Source organism: Toxorhynchites rutilus, chromosome 3 (genome assembly GCF_029784135.1).
Source record: "Toxorhynchites rutilus septentrionalis strain SRP chromosome 3, ASM2978413v1, whole genome shotgun sequence".
Taxonomy (NCBI): domain Eukaryota; kingdom Metazoa; phylum Arthropoda; class Insecta; order Diptera; family Culicidae; genus Toxorhynchites; species Toxorhynchites rutilus.
The window spans coordinates 224,388,473-224,411,564 of NC_073746.1; the positions used below are offsets into that span (position 1 = coordinate 224,388,473).

The 23,092-nt window shown below is 37.0% G+C and overlaps 1 protein-coding gene across 13 annotated transcripts in view; it reads right to left on the minus strand.

Moving 5' to 3' along the window:
* The window catches only part of LOC129779992 (E3 ubiquitin-protein ligase RNF38), a 40,995-nt gene that overhangs the window by 13,288 nt on the left and 4,615 nt on the right, over positions 1-23,092 (minus strand). For 5 of the 13 annotated variants that reach the window (XM_055787813.1, XM_055787814.1, XM_055787823.1 and 2 more), the window contains exons 2-7: positions 14,790-17,096; positions 14,410-14,713; positions 7,491-8,471; positions 1,007-1,259; positions 235-939; positions 29-175 (exon numbers count right to left, since the gene is read on the minus strand). In XM_055787813.1, the coding sequence (XP_055643788.1) occupies positions 29-175; positions 235-939; positions 1,007-1,259; positions 7,491-7,663 (1,278 nt within the window). In that variant the 5' untranslated portion in view covers positions 7,664-8,471; positions 14,410-14,713; positions 14,790-17,096. Of the gene's footprint in view, positions 1-28; positions 176-234; positions 940-1,006; positions 1,260-7,490; positions 8,472-8,662; positions 14,359-14,409; positions 14,714-14,789; positions 17,097-23,092 lie in introns of those variants that run through there. The other 8 variants (XM_055787819.1, XM_055787822.1, XM_055787821.1 and 5 more) reach the window with 6 other exon arrangements.

A 23,092-nucleotide genomic window follows, 5' to 3' on the forward strand; every position in this document is an offset into this window, starting at 1 on the left:
TATTCATTGGAAATTTCAAAGTCCAAACCTGTTGAGTCAGATGTGGGTGTTGGTAATGTGGCTGATGGGGTTGCGGGTGAGGTACGGCCAAAGCAGTGGGTGTCGATGCGAATGCTCCAAAATGTCCGCCAATATTACATGTTTGAGCAAAAGGTTGTGAATAAACTCCATGGACCTTGGAATAGAAATGACAACTCAGTAATGCTCAGTAACAAGTGTGGCGCCTAGAATTACCTGACACGGAGGTATATGAGGTGCAGCTGGATGTCCTGAGCATATTGAGATGTGTGGTCCCGCCGAATATGTCCACAGCTGCTCATGGTGGCCCAGTGGAAGGCTCACAGGGACCTGGTTGATATCAACCATTAACGATGGATGCTGTGGTTGAGGTGGTGATGGTTGTTGGAAAACCTGTGGCATCGATTCCCAAGGACGTGGCTGTTCTCGGAATCGTGGTCTACGCAATGGTGGACTGCCCTGTTGCAGTTGTGCAGAACCAGATTGATGCTGAGGCAGATGTAAATGATTATGTTGAGTTTGAAGAAGTTGATTTGCATGTTGAAGTTGTTGTTGTTGTTGATGTTGCTGTTGCTGTTGTTGTGGAAGATGGTTGTGTTGATTATTATGATGACTATTAGAATTTCGAGGTGATCTTCGATTCTCCCAAATGGCTGGTGGAGACTGACTAGGCATTCTCGAAACACGACGTCGTTTACGAGACGGACTATCCGATTTTATACCATTGTTTCCCTCAGAGCCGTATGGAGGACTTGGAGTTTGGTGGTTAGAGTGGGAACCACTAACCTGATGATACGGAGGGCTAACACGTTCCCTATTATTCTCACGACTATTTCGCATCGAATCAATCGATAACAGAGATCTGTTGTCAAGATGCAAATCAGACCCTCTAGACGAGTGAGAAGGTCCTTCAAAGTGATTCTGAAACAATTAAGAGGACTTGAAACGTAGACTACATGCTTTTCATATAGTATAGTATAGTACGAACCGAATGTCGATCAACAGTTGAAATACTTGTCGTATGCCGGTTTCTATCCTGCATACTCATGTTATTACGACGGTCAATATGACTTGGTCCAGCTCTAAGAATTTGTTGAGATCTATTATTAACACTACCATCATCAGTAGCACCGTAAGGCATTAAGATTGGACGATTTGTGATGGAAGGGGAATGTAATTGCATTGGCGGGGATTTTGGTGAATATGTGTAGGATTCTTTAGGACTATTCCCATTATTATCACTGCAGAGTGGTAGTGGTAGTAGCAGTAGTAGAAAAGTAGTAGTACGTGTGTATTTAAACATGTTTGCAATTTATTTACCACAAAGGACAAAAAGCATGCGGAAGAAAAATCAAAAAACAATCATATATTAATTAGAAAATAAATTACGATTATGATAAGCTTATTGATATTTTTGATTGCCTACAAAACTGTTATATGAAGAGATTGAAATCGTTTACTATGTATTGAAAAGCTATTTGTGATATAAAACAAGAACAATGCGATCACTCTATTTACCGTGAAAAAAACCTTAACCTCAATATGGGAAATTTCTGAAAAACCATCATTATTGGTTAGAATGTGCAACGTTTTCTTTTAACACAAACAAAATATAACACATTATCGCTACATGAAACTATTTATATCACAAATTGTAATCAATTCTCAGAGGAGCTATCATTCAAGTTTACAGATCATTATTATAGAATTTATGTATCCACTAATATACACAGCCTGTTTTTCTTTTGTGCTAGTGATAATCCTTGCGGTCACATAAGACAGGCTTATAATAGAAGTATTTCAATGTAAGTTGCCGAGATCTCTTTATTCGATAAGGAATTTATGAAATGCGATAGAATGCATGGTCAACATCATACACAGGATGTTTTGATCGATTTGTTTCCATGTGCATGATACCCGACACATAGTCTCGGAACAATCATGAATATTAAGAGGCAGTACACAGAATATATTCCAAGTCGATCTTCATTAGTGTAAGCAAGCTGGGAAGAAGCCGTAACAAACTGCAGAAACAGTTATCTTAAAAAGCTGACTGTGGTTATGGTTAAAGTTACCACTGGAGGGTAAAAAAAAATCCGAGACACGACCGTTTAGGACGTAGGACTACGCAATCTTTTTTTTTTAATTCGTCAGTTTATCATTTCGGATATTATTTGCGAATACGTCGAACTTTCATAAATAACTCTTTAGTAAAAAGTTCCGAGGTCCCTGAAATGGTTTAATGGCTTGCGTGGTTTTGTAGAATCATTTGGAGAAGCAACGATTTTTTCTTTTCTTTGCGAGAACAATACACTAATTGGTTATATGTGCGTAAGTTACCCTATATTGACAGCTCTGTTCGGGGAAGCACAAACATGAGCAGAACAAATGTATGGAGAAATGGGAATGCTTCCAATGTTCATCAATTTAAACCATATACAGAATATGGGATTGTAATGTATAGCATATCAAACAAATCTTAGAAATCTTCCGATTCGATTGGTATGCAAATCGTTAAAATCCGTCCGCAGCAAAAATAGTTATTAACGTTAACTTTATTTCATAAAAACGTGACCTGTTTCTGATTTGGCACCCTTAATGTAAGACGTAGTCCTACGTCAAAAGTACTGTTCCCAGAAGCCAAATCGATAATGAAAGAACATTGTTCTAGTTATTTCATTCTCGTAACCACACAGCTTGATGTATACGTCAATTGAAACCTTGCTATTGGTCATAGAGACAGAATTGGAGTGCCTTTTGGACTAATGGTGACAGAGTGACCAAAGTCGATCTTCATTAATGTAAGCAAGCTCAGAAGAAGTCGTAACAAACTGCAGAAACTCAGTTTTTTTACATGATTGAATACATTGTTTCCTTATCTTTTTTTTTCTACATCAACAGAATTTAATTCAGACCAACCAACTAACTGGATAATAACCATATTATTCTTGTTGCCCCTCTAACCTCGAGTAAACCGCGAGTAATCGGTCAAAATCTACTAAACATATATTTAAGCTGAAATTTTGTATAAACAAATCATGAATTGGCGGCTCCGCAAAGCTTATGCGATTGAGCCTTACAAATAAACGAATTGGAAAAAAACCATAATATTCAAATGCTACCAAAACTTTGCCTTCAAAAGTATCTTTCGGGCCCTTTCGGGTTACATCAGGAGTTCCTAAAGAAAGTCATCTCGGTCCGTATATTTTGTTACTTTCCCTCAACGACATCAATTTCTCTCTTTCTTTCTTACGTTTCGCCAGCATGGCGCATACATAATTTCTAAAGCATCTAAAGTAGTTGGCTTTATATTTCGCTCGACCTAACATTTTAGGGACATTTATTGCATCAAAGCTTTATACTGTGCTCTGGTTCGCTCATTATTGGAGTACGCCTCTGTTGTTTGGGCACCTTACTACCAAAACGGTATTATACGTGTGGAAGCTGTCCAACGGAAGTTCATGAGGTTTGCATTGCGCCATCTACCGTGGAGTAATCATCATAATCTTCCCAGCTATGAAATCGCTGTAAACTTATCGGAATAGAAACATTGCATGATCGTCGAAGGATTGCCAAAACCTGCTTCATATCAGATTTGATATTGTCACATATTGATTGTCCAGAGCTTCTGCAAAAGGTTGATTTCAACGTGCAAACAAGAAACCTGAGGTCTCACAGTTTCCTTCAAATACCGTTTTCTAACACAAACTATGGCTACAATGAGCCTATGTTGAGCATGTGCCAATTGCTACAGTCGTTTCTTCGACTTCGGATTGTCTCGCGCATTGCTTAAAAAACGATACACCTCCGCAATTACAGCCACTGCTATTAGCGATTGATTTTTTTTTCACGTTTATATATATATATATATATATATATATATATATATATATATATATATATATATATATATATATATATATATATATATATTAATAAAATGTAAGTTTAGTTCAGTAAGTGGTCGTCATTAGGACATAATTGTACCCGTTGATAAGAATAAATCATAAATATATAATATATCTCGACATTTTTGCTGTTGGCAAAAAAATGGACAAGGAAATGAATTTGAGTATAGCGAATGAAACCTTCCCCTGAAACAGGGGTATACCATAAATCATTGTTCTCTTCCTCGAAGCTTCCGGAAGATGATTTCTTGGAAAGATTTTATTTCACATTTCTCCAAGAAACTATTTAACACGTTGACTGCCACGTCAGTCACCGGGGACTGACACCGAGTTTTCGCTCAGGCTGCGTCAGTCACCGGTGACGAACAGTATGCCATATGATAATAGAGGTAACTGATATAAACATATAAGCCTATAAGCATTCCCTTTCGAACAAAAATACCTTACATTACGATAAGAAACGATGGCCTAATACGTTCAAAAATTCCCATAAAGGCGCTATAAAACCGTGGCACTCAACATGATAATACCCATAATACCCTCAGCATTAGATGATTACTTAATCTATGTTGAAAATGTACGCATCGCGTCTACCGTATGCGTGATAATGTTTACACTAGAGATGTGCCATTCGCTCATGAGCTGTTCATTCGAATCGCATCATCATAGTGAGCGGATTCAGATCAGCTCGCAATAAAAAAAACGCAGCTCATCAGCTCATTACGGAGCTGGAGCCGATGATCTGCTGAGCTGTAGAGCTGATGAGCTGCTGAGCTGTTTAGCTGATGAGCGAAGTGGCAGTGTATCCGTGATTTGTCCCACAAGCAAATATCGCGAAAAGACATTTCGATCGTCGTGGGAGTGTCCCGGGGGACCGAGAAAAGAAGTTACAACTATGCACGAAGGTGACCACAGATCATCCGAGGATAGCTCGGATTCCGAGAGTTGTCGCTGTCATCACTACATCGTTTAATGTGAAATGAGTGTATCTCACCAAACATCCTGCTAACGTTATGTTATGGTGTTTGTATTGGTGGCTTCCGATGGCGAAAAATGAACCCTGCGTTCATTCCAGAGGGCGACAAAGTAAACAGGGAGATCTACATTGGGCTTTTAAGTAAGTATGTTCTTGTATGTTCAAAGAGCAGTACGGCCAGAAACCAAATGTTGTAGTTCAACAAGATGAGACCCCCTGCCTCGAATAACACTCAGAGGTGGTTGCCGGAACATCTACCGTTCTAGACGAAGAATTTGTGTCCGCCATCCAGCCCCGATCTTTATCCGTTAGATTACCCAGTATGGCGCGCCATGAAAGAAAAGGCATGTTCTAAACGCCACCCGAGTACATTAGGCATCTGACAAACGTTGGCCCATACCTGCAGAGAAATGGATCCAGGCTACATTATTAGAACCTGCCGGGTGTTCCGGAAGCTTATGGAGACCGCAATTGCAGCAAGTGTAAACTGGATCGATGATTAACATAGTTTAAGACTCTCAGAAACATCTCTCTTTTAAATAAACAAAATTGATCTAAAATTGAGATTGTTATAAATGTTGACATTGCTCAACGATGCAAACATTAGCACGCATTCGGTATACTCGCGAATAAATACTCATTTTATTGACATTCGCCACGTTCAGAAGTTCGTTTATCAGAGAAAATGCTCATGAATTACCACCACGATGGAGAAATGAAGTGATAATCTACTCTAAAATTGTAGACCATTGTAAAAAATCCATTATTTTTTTATCTCATATCTCCTCCGATTTAGGTCAAATATTTGTTCGATAAATTCTTAACATTTTGGAGGTAATTTTATGATATGCTACTATCGTCCTTACTGGTTAAAAAACGGTGACAATCCTCATAAGCTCTTTTTTTGCCTAAAAACTTTCCAACCAAGCTCTTGGAGTTTCTGGTAAGTCACTATCGATGAGTGTGGCATAACCTTATGCTGATGCAACACAATCCCCATTCAATAGGCCATAGCTTTTCGCTTTTGGACGATTACTTTCTACAGGCGGTTTCATTGTTGACAATATTGGTTCGAATCAGGAGTCTGGCCGTAAGGGAGCAATTCATACACACACTTAGCCACTTTTCATTTCGACCATCACCATGCGCGAAATTGGTTGTTACAGTATGAAAACCATAAACAATCTGCATATTTTCAACCGCCCTTATCGAAGTAAAACTCTGAAATTTGGTCTTATTTCACAGTGATGCTCTCAAAAAATGCTAAGTCAAGCAATAATAAAAATATCTGAGAGCTGTGTTTTATGCGAAACATCGTAATCGTACAACGCAACATTGGAGTTTTTAGAAAATACGTAAATAAACATTTTCTTATGATTACATCTAAAGTCAAACGTCAGCTAACGTCAAACAAGTCTCACAAATAAATGATTCAAAATAACTGAGGACGGGGGTTTGTTGGTGACATTGCATTTGAAATCTAGGTTAAGCAACACGAAGAAAGGTGTCCGTGACCAAAGGTAGTATATGTGGCGATCGGAGATCCATCGCACACCAAAAGCAAACTAATGTATACTATAGATTAGTTTCTGCGTACATAAACGTGATGTATTGTCGAGAATAGCAAGGAAATTATCATCTAATTAGCAACACATACCCTAATATGCAGTAAGTAAAGATGAACATTGAATTCTAAAACGAAATCACCATTTGCAGTAGGCGAACCTTCGCCATTTTAAGCTATGATTACGAGATGCATTACGCGAATAGTTTCTGATTTTCCGGTATAAACAGTGGGTTTATGTGCTGTGCTTTTGATTAGGAGAATACTCATGAATCATTTTTTTTTTGCAATATGTATTGATGGAGCATAACGGGTTCAAACTACATGAGAATAAAGAAACACTGATGTAGCAATATTCCATAGAAACGGTTACTAGGATGCATTCGTGAAGATTAGATATTCGGCGTTCAACAGCTTTGAATTTCACATACCAATCTCAACGCATAGCTCAATCATTAGCATAACACTAACATAAAGAAAATTAAAACCACCGTGTGGACGCAATTGGCTTTAAAGTTGACTGGTTTGGATGTTGGTGATTGTAAAAGCATTTTCATGACAAAATAAACCTAGTTTCACTGACGGCGAAACTTTGTATACACAGGTAGTCTAAATAGATGATTAGTTGATTGAAATCACGTTTTATTTCGTTTGGTGCAATTAGAATCTAAATGAAACCATTTTATTTTGTCATGAAAATTCGAATTGATAGATATATTTCAAAAACTCCATATTATGTAGATACTATTGGTTTCAATGTTGTTTATATATAACATTACATTACAAATGAAAGTGCCCATACAATTTTGCAGTTTTTGAACGCGGTTTCACATCACATTGTCAAAATTATGAGGGGTTCTACAAAACGTGCTTCTCATATCAATATGAACAAAAATAAATCTTTGAAAGACTTCAAAAGTATACGCCTTTCATTTGTATTGCAGAATCTCTTCATTTCTAATCTTACAAAACTTGTTAGGAAATCTATTGTATCCCTTCATTAAAATATTGGGCTAATACATACCCATAGTTAAAGCTGCTTTCCATGTCCTTATTGTACCACGCTTGATTATGTCCACCATGGTTGCGGTTGGAATGATGGGAATGATGAGGTGAAAACGGAATACGAGAGCGATTCCTTGGAGCGTTTCCCCTTGAATAGGGTCGCCTCGATGTTCCCGAATGCCCTGGATTCATAGTTTGGCTGTATTCCCCCGGCTACGATTCACGACAATATTACAAACACTACTGTCACCTTAGGATTGTTTTCCTGTAACAATAACGCCAAGCAGTTTCAATTACACAGCCACAAATATTCTCTCTGCTAAGTTTTCCACAAAGTTCACAATGAAGTGCGTAGGTTTCTATGACTAAAATGATTTGATGTTTTCTCTGAATTTGTATCCTTTATTTTTCACTTTGCTTTCACTCGTTGTCAGTGATGTCTTTTTATTTAATCAGTACACCAATAAATCGCCTTGTATTAGCTCGATATTGACCGATCGAAATTTAGCTTATTTTCACAATTTATTCTCGACAAGGCATAAGCATGTATCACACTATTTCGCACGATACGTTTCACAACACGATTTAAGTACGTTTCTTCGTCATATCGATGTCTAATTCATTCATGAATCAAACCGGCCGCACAACGTCTATATTTCACCATTTACATGTACCGCGAACGCAATCCTATGGTTGACAACTACAAATAGTATGTATAGGTGGAATAGCGTAAAAGTTCAGGCAAACACGTGATAAACTAACGAGGCAGCTTACACCAAGAAATAAACAACTGCAGGTGAGGGTGAGTTGACCATTCTTCGCGCGTTTCAGTGCAGTAGTCTTATGTTCATTTCCGCAGCAGGGAGCAAGCTGGAACGAAGAATCTTGCCTGTCACTATTCAGAGCCGGTGATTTGATGGAGTTTTCTTCCCTTCAAACCGCTTCGCAAATCGATACGCACATATACTTGACTGTAACTGGGTTGGTGTTGTCCAAATATCTGCGGAAGAGATCGGGAGGAAAAGATGAAGAGAAATAGCGGAGAAAAATGTTAATTTCACCATCGGAACTTTCGATTTTAATGTACAGTGTGTCTGCTGTGTCGTAAGATTTTTATAACAGTTATATAAGAGAACTGTGGACTTAACCTTAAAGAAACTCAAATAGGCTTCACGCTTTCTTCTTATGTACCTTTTCTTGGCTGGAGTGAACGCAACATAGTTTCACTGTGGACTGTTTACCACCAAGAATGTAAACTAAACATTTAAACAAATATGTGCTCTTTTCCGTTCCCACAGAACTGCTTCATATAAACAGGAGCAATTTCATTGTACGACATATATTATCGGTACGCGTTTTACTTTAATTTCAAAAAGCCATGAATTTTTTTTTATGCTGTAAGCAAGAGGCTGTGGCCTCGGTCTTGCGCACATTTGCTTGTAATTTATGCACATGCGTCACGCTCATATTGTCGCCATCCGGTGAATTCTATCGGAATAACAACAAATAATGCCATGGTCTTGTTTGGAAACACTAGCCCCATTAATGATTGTGGTGCAAAGCGTTAACATCAGAGATATTTGTATAGCTACAGATGAGAGTATTCGGTCGAAAAAAAAATAAATCATAAATATTTTAATATTATTTGCCCATTACAAAATAAAATTGGAAACAATTTCAAAAGATGTTATGGCTATGTATCGAAAGTACGCAACTGATTTTGGAAAAACACCGTTAACGAATAAATGCATGAAAAAAGAAAAAAATGCAACATTTTAACAGATCCTTACCGATAACAACGTGTTCGTAGAGAGAGGATACAACGCGAGAAATGATGAAACGGGTTTCTTCTTGCTTGTGATTTGATACGGAAGTGTTTGCCTTCCAGGCTTGTAATAGCTTAAGTAATGCCCTAGTTACCAACTCCTAGTCTCTGACTCAGAGCTATTACGTTTTTTTCAGATCTTGCAAATAATTCAAGTATCAACACGCACCTAATATTTGAAGCGTGGGATCTCAAGTTTTTCTCAAAATATTGTCAGAAAAAGGCTGAGGATAAGCATTTATTGGAAACTAGCTGACCTGGCAAACTTCGTCCCGCCCAAAATTTGTTTTTTGTTATCAATACTTCCAAACATTCATGTTTCCATACTATGAGCAAGTTCATGAGTCCAATCGCAGAACTGTTCATTGATTGATCCTCTAATTTTGTATGGCAGCTCCCTCTTAGAGATGTAGGTGGAGTGTCTAACCACCGTAAAAACATTTATTGCACCCTAAAACATCCGCATGCCAAATTTGGTTTCATTTGCTTGATTAATTCTCGAGTTATGCAAAAATTTGCGTTTCATTCGTATGGCAGCTCCCCCTTAGAGAGAGGGGTGGAGTGTCTAACCACCGTAAAAACATTTATTGCACCCTAAAACCTCCACATGCAAAATTTGGTTCCATTTTCTTGATTAATTCTCGAGTTATGCAAAAATTTGAGTTTCATTTGTATGGCAGCTCCCTCCTCAGAGAGAGGGGAGGAGTGTCTATTCACCATGGAAACGTTTCGTGTCCCCTAAAACATTCGCATGACAAATTTGGCTCCATTTGCTTGATTAGTTTTCGAATTATGCAGAAATTTGTTTTTCATTTGTATGGCAGCTCCCCCTTATAGAGGGGGGGTGGAGTGTCTAACCACCATAGAAACATTTATTGCACCCTAAAACCTCCACATGCCAAATTTGGTTTCATTTGCTTGATTCATTCTCAAGTTATGCAGAAATTTGTGTTTCATTTGTATGGAGTGTCTAACAACCGTAAAAATATTTATTACACCCTAAAACTTTCACATGCCAAATTTCGTTCCATTTGCTTGATTAATTCCCGAGTTATACAGAAATTTGTGTTTCATTTGTATGGCCCTTAGAGAGGGGGGCCATCATCCCGAAAACTCCTACATACCAATTTTCATGTTGATCGGTTCAGTAGTTCTCGAGTCTATAAGAATCAGACAGACAGACAGAAATCCATTTTTATATATATGGATAGAAGATAGAAGATAGACTGACTGCGGAACTTCCGTTTTGGTTGCGACCTCGTTATACTGGGTCTACCCATGATTTCTTGGGTTTGGTATTGTTGTAGATCCAATTAGGATTGGGCGATTTTGGATCGATATTTAGAAGATCGAGCTTTCCCTCTCCTATTTCCGATTTTTCGGATCGATTCTTTGTACTCCAATCCAATCGAGAAAATCGATCTTTTGTTTTCGATATTTCGGATCTTTTTGATAGCAGATTTTTTAGATTTTTAATTTTCCAATGAACATTGATTTTAATCACACTTAAAACCACCTGACAAATTTCATAAACATTGGATCCTTTTCAAGGTTGTCAAATTAGTGGTCGTAAATTTAGGAGAAGCAGTTTTGTAAGTTTGATAATTACAAAACAATCAGTTATATTTACGCCAACATATACACTAAACTGACAGTGAAAATCGAGACGGAACTGGATGATTACATCAGGGCCGAAAAGTTTTGTTCCAGAACTGTGAATACTATTAAGTTTCCAACTAACTGCCCGACGTTTGGCGGAGTTCTAGATGAATATCAGTTGTTGATTTTCTAATAATTTTCAGTTATTTTATTATATTAAATGATTTCAGGACGGTACAAGGTAAATGCCCTGGAAAATACTATTTTTCTGGACTTTCAAGTTTTCTTTTTGTAACCTTCATGCTCAGAATAAAAAAATGCCTTTGATGTTTGAATAGAAATGTGGAATGTTTATTCCATGTTTAACCCTAGATTCATAAACACACGATTCTCATACACCCTCAACTAAAAGAACTCTCAGTATCTTCCTCTGAATCGAACTAATATTTGTAGATTTTTATTAATATCTTCCGTAATACTTCAATTAGGTGACTTTAAAGTATGGTTTATCAGAGACATATGTTTATGAACAATGTAATCGTAAATATATTGTATGAATCGAGGATTAAAGAAAAGGCGACATTTATATAGAATAAGTAAGTAAATTGGAAAAAAGGAATTCCATTTTTCAAAGATTGATTCTTTAGTACCGATTTAATCAGTGAATCGATCCCTACGCCGTTTGGAAAATCATCCACCAAGATCGACCGTTTTCTAAAGATCGACTGATCCTAGATCTGAAGATTGGTTGAAGATTGTCAACAGTCTTCGATCGCAAAGGGGAAGATGACGAATTTCATACCAATTCGTCTTAGGAGTTGCCAGCACCATCTCAGATTGCAGTGAAACTTTGTGGTTTTTGTTCATTGAAACAAATTAGATAGGATCAAAATTTTATTTTCCGGAAAAGTTCTGCTAGATTACCCACTAGAGTGGCGAGTGGCCGTGTGTGGGCTAAAAAACGCGTAAAGAAACGCGTAATCTCAAGAAAATCGCTTGGAAACAATCGCTTAATTTCGAGTAAATCTCGTAAAAAAATCGCGTATTTCGAGTGAATCGCGAAAAAAATCACGTACAAGAAGAATCCAGTGTGATATAAAAAATCAATGAATTGTTGACAAATCAGTTGCAATCCAACACGATGAATCTACGGATGTCAGATCCTGTGCCCAACTGAAGACATTTGTGTGGTACGTTTACGATTTGGAAGATACTACCAAATCTGAATATATGATGGCCTAAATCAATGCTTTTTTCGAATTGGATTGAGGGACCAGTGACCAAGTAATGCTTCAGTAAAAGGTTAAGCAGCGTGCTCCAAACGCCGAAGGTTTTAATTGTATGGTTCATCGATATGACATTGCCAGTAAGACTCTGCCGGAACCATTGTTTGATATGGTCTTCAAACTTCATCGAATATGTGGATCTGAATACTCTCATTGTTTTATAGAAGAGCCAAACTTCCTGGATTGTGAGGTTTGGGTTGGGGAGTTCGGAGGATTCTGGCCGTCAAATGCTTCAAAACTCTGGGGTAATATCGTCCATTAGCTGTTCGGTCAGGTGTAACAATCTCCTTATATATAGCTGTTCGGTCAGGTGTAACAATCTCCTTATATATAGGGCCATATTCCATATGACGAGACGAACAATTCATCTCGTCTCAGCTCCAGTCACTGTCGAGTAGAGCAAAATATCCTATTCCAATACACGAGTTTCATTGAAACGTTTTATTTGGTAGACTGGAAAGACTTCTGACACTTTTTCTTGGTATGATCAGTGATGTCAAATGTGAAGTTTTTATTTTGAGCAAAAAACAGACATAGAACAAATATTTCTGAAATTGATCAATCGAGACTCTTTTCTCAGTGCCAAAATCCTAAAATCATGAAAAGTGGAATAAGTTTTATATACCTTTTTATTTTATTGATATTTTGGTAACAGCATATGGTTGCATCACTCAGACGTTACGTTATTATGAAATTATTTGGGTCATTGTTTATTCACCTTATCAATGATTCATAAAGAAAAGTTTTAAATCTGTATGTAGTTTTTCCATCAACAGTTATACAATAAAGAAGTCTAGTTTTTTTTCAAATTCATAGCAATAAACTTCGAAATATCTAGGTACGACAAATGAAAAACATTAACTTAAAATGTAAATCAGTAAAAAAAACATATTACTTTAGCGAAAAATTTTGGTTGTGTTCCTGTAATTATTAATTGAGTTTTTCATAGTTCTCTCAGTTAAAGATAGAGGGTGCGTCCGAACTCGGTACGGCTACACAATGTCATCCATGTCGTTCGTGTACCTGTTCGGCGCAAACCTTTCCGCAAACAAGAGTCTAGCAACGTTTCCAAGCGCAGCATAAGGCGTATTTTGCTGGAAGATTTACAGCTTGGTGAGTGCATTGTACATACATGAGTCTTCGAGACATGAATTTTCATACGACAGCATTCATGGCTATACAAGATAGTCTGAGTCTCAGAACTTAAAATGCATACTGTGTATGAGTGTCTGAATTCACGAAACTTGAAGCTATAGGGCAAGCAAATTTAACTGATTAAGCTACATGTTATTTATGTATTTGTGGCAAAGACTAAGAACGATCACCTGAAGGTCGATATCGCAAGAGGCTCAGCATTATGACTGACAAAAGGGACGGGTTGTACACGAATCTTAAATCGGAAATAATTGCTCATTTGGATTTCTAGTGCGCGCAAATGCTGCTCCATTCCTCAATCCTGTTTGTATCTACTTGGGTCACATTTTCCATAGAAATACAAGACATGATTTCCCAGCTCATAAACAGCTCCTTTTGTTTCTATATATCCCCGCTAACTTTCAACTCTTTTTTTAAATCGAGACAAGACAAGTCAAAATCCGAATTGGACGTTGATATGAGATTTGCATTATTGCAAACATGTAGCATCATATTACATAAATAGTATATCAAGTGCAGGAAGTCCCATCGAATGAGTTGTTGCCCTATATAACATGAGATTTAAACAAAATAATAAGGAAAACAAGCGTTTCAAAACAACGATTCTTTGACCGCCGCATGATTCATCCATGATTTCATTCAGGGCCCGCGGAAGACTTAATTGATTCAAAAAAGGTGCTAGAGGTAGAAAGACTAGGAACCACTTATATATCGATTCGAAATTGGAATATTTTGGTTCCAAACAACTTGAAGACATTTTTGCTACCATCTTAAAAGAAACAAAAAGTCACTCGTCTCACATTACTCTATGGCGTTATATGTTCGTCAAATCATCATTCAATATCATTATGTTCATCGCAAAACTACGGTAATCAAGGCTCAAAGAACACTCGTTAAGATGTAGTAACACAGGTGCATAAAATACAAGAATTAATGTTCAGTAATGTTCAGCATCCCGCCATGTTATTATACAACGACTACTATATGCATTATAAACAGCTTAAAATGACCGCTCATGAACTAGAATGTACTATAAGGTTATTATAAGACTAATAAATGATTGATATACCAACCTGTCACCTCGAACGAAAGAAGATGTGATCGAAATCTACCATAACACCAAACACCACCAAACAACATTACAAATAAAGTAGCAGCTGATTTTCAACTACGAGAAATATACGCTATAAAATGGCATCTTGCTTTGGTACTGGTATCGGACAGGAATGCAGGCAGGACACGCTGGAGTTATAGATGAGTTTTGCTGTTTCAGCTATAAACGTTGCTTTTACAGTGCATATGTTAGAGATAGATTTATTAGAGTGACATGGATGTGCGGATACGAAAAAGCCCTGCAGTAGTTCTATTGAAATGCACCTGCAAAAAAGATGAAAATAGTGGGGTAATGATATTAGGGGAAATAAGAACGCAACGTCAGTTAACCATTACTTACTGGTGAAAAGAAGCGTTTTGCAAATAACGCAGGCGAAATGTTTTATCCCGAAGATTCGTGCGGGAAACACTGATCAAAATGATACATTCACGTTTAAAACAAGGATGAAATCACAAAAGCAAAAAAGAGCTACCGAGGAAGCACGCAAGCCTGGCTGATTACCATTTGTCCATTGGAAGTTATCACGCTTTGGCACACAGAATTAGATGGGCATATGTGTCATCTGTCTGACGCATGTTAATTTGAACACGAGAGGAAACCCATTTGACCAATTGATAAAAAAGCGCAGTTGTTTAGTGAGGCAAATAGAATTTATTAAGAAAAACTCCCAAGTTTAAAACGAACACTATATTTTATTGAGATCTCCATGTGGTACAAATATATAATATAATTAATCGAATAGGTAATGTATATACAAATTTTGTTGATTTATCTATACTTAGGTGTGAAAGCAAATCATGCAATTCGAGCGAAACGTGATGTTAAACGAGTGTATATATGATCATTCAACTATTATACAGTAGATGCGTTTATTCATATTACAAAAGAACGATTGATTCCAGAGATGTTTTCAACAAATTTTGGAATCTAATTTATAACTCACCAGAAGTAATACTATTAACCATTGAAATGAAATAAATACGCCGACAAAATTATCTCTAATCAAACAACTAAACAACACTTGTATAAAATGATGAAGCACTCATCGATGTCGGAGTCATTAAATTGAAATACTTGGGGAATACAATAAAACTTTTACAAATGTTACATTATGAATTACATATACACTTCAAATAATGTATCCACTTACAAATAACACAGCTCATATTCCTATCTAATGCATACGACGCTCGAAGATTCAAGGACAATAAGATTGCTCACAGCTTTAAATAACAGTCGAAATCGTGTGTTCTCTTTGCATCGTCCGATACTGTTGATTTCCAAAGGAAAGGTAAATAGTTTCATCTCAATGATCGTTAAACATTAAATTGATTCAAGCAAACAGCAACAATAGATGGGAACGTCCAACTTTATTTGAACAACTTCTAGATAATGCAATTATTGTTTGTCACCACTTTCCATGGAATTATTCTTACCCGAGATTACTGTATTTACTTGCTACAAAAACGAACGATCATTAATAAGGAACATACTGGTTGTAGCAATGGCATTTATTTGGAAACCTAATAAAAAATGTAGGCAACAAATCATTCTGATGAAAAAAATGGATATAGGCATGCACGAAACGGTACTTTTTCGCCTATTGGATATTTTCGTTGGCATGGAAGGATCATTCCAACCGTTTCGAGATAACGGGTGACGACTATATTTGACCACTCTTTCCTGCATCTTATTCTGACATCATGTACGTTGAAGCCAAATATTTCCATTTAATACTTTAACTGAAACAACGAAACGCAACGAAAAATGAATGTGAAAAGTAACTCGGCGATCTAAATTGAGTCAAACAAATCCGCACATATTTCAAAGCAGGGATTCCACCAAGCCAACACTGTACTGTAAGCCACACCAATCTGTCGAATAGTAAACATAATATTTGACACGAAAATTTCATGTGGAAAAGTGGGATTGTCGCTTCGTGTTGTCTGGATGGAAAGATTGTGTTCTAAAGCTACCCCAGTGGAATCCCGGCTTAGTATCGCATTGAAATATTCGAATACTTGTAAAACGCACGAAGCACAATGTCGGTGATACATAGAGTCACTGGTGTTGTTTACTTCACACGAGAACACATTGAAAAACAGAGGTCAAATACAGTCATTTCATATTTTTTTTCTGAATCATCGTGATACTTCCATACCAACGAAGAGGCATCCGCTAGCTTGAGCAAGAGAACACACGTCCATATAGAAATAAAAAGTGTAAATAATAAAAGCAAACATAAGACGATAGAATATTAATCAGTACTTGTTCCCAGGAGCTGTTAATATACAATGCCTCACAACTCAACTCACAACTACCGTATCATGAAAACAATCACAGTCGAACATCTACTAAGTTAGATGTGTATAGTGTCTCTCTCTATATCCGTGTGAATGAAATATACACGACCGAAAGGTTCTTATCAAAAAGGAAACACTAACTGCGTTGTGATTATTACTTCTACTAGAGGTTCCAGCAGCAAATTAATGCATATTCTTCATTTAGCGGTAGCACTGGCATGATACTAGCTGATGTCTGTTCGTGACACTTTTTCACCAAGGAGTATGATATATTTAAAGAGTTAAAAGTGCAAGAAGAGAGACACAGAAGTTATATGGAACGCCATCTGGTTATGTCTTTAGTCTACAAAAATAAATAAACAAAAGAGAAAGAGAAAAAAGGGAAATTGTTATTTGGTATAAAAATGATATGTACACAAAATGTGATGAGCTCACAGTGTAAAAAAACATGTGTGACTTGTTATTAGAATGAAAAATGGCTATCATCCGATCTACCGACTTTCACACAGTGTTTGTGATTATGGATTGAAATGAATTTAATGGTTTTAAAATCGTCCGGCCATCAAAGTGTTTCGTATTTTTATATTCATTCCGACATGTTTACTGAAGCTTCATAGTAATTAAATAATTTCAAAACATGCTTTGGAGGGCAAATAGTTGTAAAGCATCATATTTAACACTGTGGGGGCTTAGTTTTGCGACGCTAAACATTTGCAGTGCCTCGTCCACCAGAGCGCAGAAGCTGGTTTGGCTAGTTAACAAATTTCAATGCAGAGTACGAGATGCGAATATCAAACAATATACAGTCAATCGTAATATTAAGTGTACAAATGCTACTTGACGATACTTTTTATTTGGTATAAAATATTTTGAATACATTGTTTTTTTTTTATGCATATTAATTACTCACACATTTAACTAGCTGTACGTGCAATAAAATTCTGCGAATATTTTTCTGCTAATTGTTTATTCCTAAAAATTGAAAACAATCTCTATTCTAGGCATCGCAAAATTGAGTGTACACCTTGAATTAACGTACTTTTTTCGTCAGTGATTGGTATCAACACTTAACCACTGCTTGGGCAGTGTTGGTTTTTGTTTTTTATTGATGTTTGAAAAAGTTTTTATCAAAATGACAAGTTAGAGGAAAGAAAGAGATATTGTTACACGTACAATGATAATAAATATGAATTGTCGTAGAAAGACATTGTAGGAAATAGCAGATATAGTCGGAAGAACCCACTATACATCAAAGAAAATTATAAACAAGTGGAAATACGAGAAAACCATGGAAACTCTCCCGAGTAGAAGATTCAAACGTATCCTGTCTTCTAATGATGAACGAGTAATTGTGGGAACAATTCGAAAGAACTCTAAAACAAACATTCCTAAATTGACTACCGAAGTAGTCGGCATCATTGGAAGACCTGTCAGCACAGACACTGTCCGGAGAGCCTCATACAGGAACAATCTGAGAGGTCTTGTTGCTCGTGAAAAGTCTTTCATCTCAAAGGCGAATATGAAAAAACAGCTACAGTTTGCTAAGGCATATGGAGTTCTGGAACAAGGTCCTTTATACGGATGAGATGAAAACCAATCTCTTTGAATCGGATGAAGGACAGATAGTGTGAAAAAAAACCAGGATTGATGCTTCAGACTCAGCATTTGGTTCCCACAGTAAAACACGGCGGCGGCAGTCAGATGATGTATGGTACGATGTCGGCTTCTGGAACTGGAACCATAGAGTTTATCGATTCGGCGATGGACAACATGGCTTCATTGAACATCCTGGAACGTGACCTTCAGTGTCCCGTATAGAGATTGGCTCTCGTGATTACTACACCCAAACTAGCGTTGGCAGAAAACATGTCATCTTTGGCAGAAATGATGCCATTCCGTGTGTTGGAGAGTCAAATGCGCAAATAATGAGCTGTTTTAATAGCTCAGAAATTGTTTGTATGTATGCGTGCAGACATCTCTTTCTGTTTTCTTTTCTCATTTCATTTGGGATTGTGCCAAAAAAAAATTATACGACGTCACGTCAATGGGGATCGAACCAAGGTCGGCTGGAATGCAACGCTATTTTACATGACCACGCTATCCTCATGGGTAATGATGCTTCGGCAGTTGTTCAGCAAATACGTGATAATATTGTACCCGATTATATAATGAAGTTGGAAAGTGTTTTCTAAGAGTAAAAAAGGAGCGCATGAAAGAGAACAATATCTATCTCGGTCTGGGCCGTGTATGTGGCGAGGTATGCGGAAAGCTTATTTGTCTTTTGTTTCACTCGCTCGTATTAATCTTATATTGCTGTACCATCTATATTTCACAAATGCTTACCAGTATTTGTGAATCATGACATTTTCTGTTATGTAATGACATAAATCGGGTTGACAAAATATGAGCTAAAAATCAATTTTGGGTGTACTTTCAACAGAATGATGACCCGAAGCAAACTGACCTCACCATGCGGGAATACCTGCTCTATAATGACCCAACCAATTCAAAACACCTTCGAAGTCACCGGACTTCAACACTATTGAGTATCTTTGGTGGGAAATCAAGAACCACCTGAAAAATAAAAATCCAGGGAACAAAGCGGAACTCGAAACGACGATTACGGAGATCTGGGAGGCACTTCCGTCTACAGTGACCAGAAATCTCGCCTCGTCGCTTGCAGGAAGTGTTGGACGCCAAAGGGGGGCCATACCAAATACTAGGAGATTGATTTTTGCTATCTGAAAAGTCTAACATTTCTAAACTGATTTCAATTTTCCTTTTAATAAAAACTTGAACTGTACACTCAATTTTGCAACGTCTAAATCGAAGATTTTTTGTTTGTTTTTTAAACATGAAGTAGAAATGTGACCTTTTAATTTTTTTTTCTTATCACTACATGAGAGTGAAAAGGATTAACTTTACGATGAATATGAGTCGCTTTTAATTATTTACTTTTTAACCCCGAAAAACTCAAAAATAACAAACCAACACGGGGTGTATACTTAATTTTGCGATTGACTGTAACTGACGCTGCTACAAAACAAACATACATGCGCAAACGACAGCTGTTTAACATGAAGCGTTGTGTCGAATTCGAATGTCGTGCATCACACACCTGTAAACTCGATAATCTCGATAGTTGTAGTCTTCATTAGCATAATTTCGATTTCGTGTACGTAAAATTTATTTATAATATTTAGAATGGTAATATTTTCGCGCTTGTAATGGTCTAAAGTTACTGGAAATGCTAATAATATCTTAGTTCTTTTTTTCTGGTCCTAAAAGACAGTGGAGCACTGTTTAGGAAAATTCGTATGGAGCGTAGTTAGGATAGAGAAGGAATGAACAATAAGTAAATATAAGGAGTAGTAGAGGGATACTTATTATTCTCTAATAAATGGCGTTCGTAATCTGGATTTCGCGTTGCCCTGAAGCGACCAAATTCAGCCGAAAGAGGAATTGTGTTCCTTCAGGACAACGCCAAGTTACCAGGTCAATAGTGTGACGCGCCAAAAACTCCGATTGCTTGGTTGAGATGTTCTTATACATCTTTTTTTGATAGATTCGTAAGAGTTTCGTACATATCTGAACACTCCCTAACGATCTATAACCATATAGGAAATGTTTAATTTTTCGTAAAAAGGCTTGGTGCATTTTTCGAGAGATATTAGGAACCTACTGAATTATTCCAGGCGTTGCTGACGACTATCAAATTTTAATAACTGGGTCTAATAACTAATAACATAAAGCACCTGACTTCGACAGACTGACTAACATAAAGCACAGACTTCGACGTCCCGCTATCATCCGATCTCTTAGTTCTCCTCGCTCAGCAAGCTCTTTGAGAATCTAATTTATACCAAACTCATAAAACACGCCGAAACGAACAACATCCTCCTTGAGGAGCAATGCTTGAATGCTTTCACCAAGTTTACTCAATTATAGACCAGCTTAACCCTTTCGCTACGAGCGTCGTCTATAGACGACATCAGGGTGATAGCGCACATCGATCACACCAGCGCGATATGCATACTTTTCGGCGCAGTTAAGTTGGTTATGAATTTAGTCAAACAGCTAAAATCAATCTCGCAAACAAGTATTGCTGGACATAGAGAAAGCGTTAGATAACGTTTGGCACGACGCGTTCCTGTACAACCTTCACAGATTTCACTTCTCTATCTAACCGGTGGAAATATGAAACCAATGGATATATGAAGCCATTGTTTTGATATTCCAATTGTTTTGAGGTACGCCTAATCGAAAGGTATTGGGCTCTGATGAAGCGAGCTTTTTTACTGGAAAGAAGCAGAAGGGTCACAAGTGCCAAACATTCCAACAAATCTAGACCAGAGCTGCAAGTAGCGTCAATAAGAAGATTGTAAAAACTCTTGCGGCTGAAGTGAAGCGCAAAGTTCGTGATTTTCATATGAATACAGAATGGTGATGTTTTGAACGTGTGAATTTTGTAAACCATATCCCATACTCATAAAATAAAGTTACAGTTATTAAGCTTTAGTTTAATTAAAGGTCCGTTGACCATTTTTGTTTGTAATTATAGAATAACTACGTCCACGCAACAATCGTGAAAAGATGAAGATCCATTCTCTCTCCGTTCACATTCTCTGCTACTTGCAACAAGAAACATCGGGCATTCAGGACTATTGATAACACAATAAAGGAACACTCTATTCTATCCACTATCCCGCTGTACGTCCAATTGAACACAAGAACCAAAGGGATACTTTTACGTATAATAGGCAGTCTAGTGTAATTTACTATATGTTCTTCTTCTTCTTCAATGGCACTAACGTTCCTAGAGGAACTTCGCCGTCTCAACGTAGTATTACTTGCGTCATTTTTATTTCTACTTAGTTGAGATTTCTATGCCAAATAACACGCCTTGAATGCATTCTGAGTGGCAAGCTCTAGAATACGCGTGATCACAGTGCAAGTCGGAGGAAATTTCTTTGACGAAAAATTCCCCCGACCAGAACGGGAATCGAACCCGAACACCCGGCATGTTAGTTATGACGCTAACCACTCGGCCAAGGGAGCACTAAATTTCAGAATTTACTATATGTATCGATAAGATAAAAAAGGAGAAGGGCGTAAGACAATGATTATTAGGGACAACTACATTTCAGTTGTGTGTTCGTAACTGTTCAGAAATCCGTAAATTTAATTAATCCAATACTCCAAATAATGGCCCTAGAACAATTAATATTAACTCTTTGGGGTCGTTTGTCTGCTCTCAAACACCACAGCAAGGAACTATACTAATCTTATACTTTACGCAACAATTTATCAGTTCACACTTTTTATAAACGAATTTTAATGTCTAGTGAACTTGTTCACGAATGAGAATAGTACTCCTATGAATAATAAACAACGGTACTCAGTATAAACAAAAATTGTTACCCTTGCCTGTGGAAAGGCTTAATGCAAAATTTCATGCATTGCGGCAATATGTAGATGTAAAGAGCATTGTTCTGTTTGTTCAAACAGAAAGATTGAAGCCGGAACACATCAAACTAATTATTTTTGTGATATATGCGAAAATGAGAGCTGCATTTTATGGACTGTTTCAAAAGATATCACACGAAGAAAAAAAATTACACATATTCTTTATTTGAAAGTAACACATTGAAACACATAGGGGTAGTGGGGGTAATGTGGGCACGTGGGATAAAGTGGTCACCTGCTTGTTTGGTAGTATAACTATTGACTATTGACACCGTATTGATAGTCACCCCACAGGTGACCACTTTACCTACACACTAAAAAAATGTTCGATTTTTCAACCTTTTTTCTAATGATGAAAAATAAACTATTTTCAATTTTCATAATAAAAACCGCTTACTACTACAATAACTAACTACAATAAGTTGAGCTACAATATTATTCAAAGAACGGGAATTTTAGTGGTATGTGGACACAGGCAATGGGCATGTTCCTTAGGGTGACCACATTCCCCCCAGTCTTGTAAATACTATTTATACTATCTTGTAAATACTTATCTGAAGTTTACAGAAAAATTAATCATTTCCATCTTTCATAATCTCACTAGTTATGAATATTCTGCATATAATCTCACAAAGTTATACATCACTGCTTTTTCAACTAATAATAATTACAACCAGTACGATACTCATGTTCAAATTTAATACGACCGCAAAGGGTTAATCCTGTTTATTTTCACAAGTAAACTTTCGAAGAAAAAAAAAATGATTTGGATATGCGAACTTTAACACGAGAAACACGACATTCTCTGTTTTTCTTATATCAATGTTCAAAAAATATATTTATAAAATCGCTCCTACAAAAATACTAAGCAAT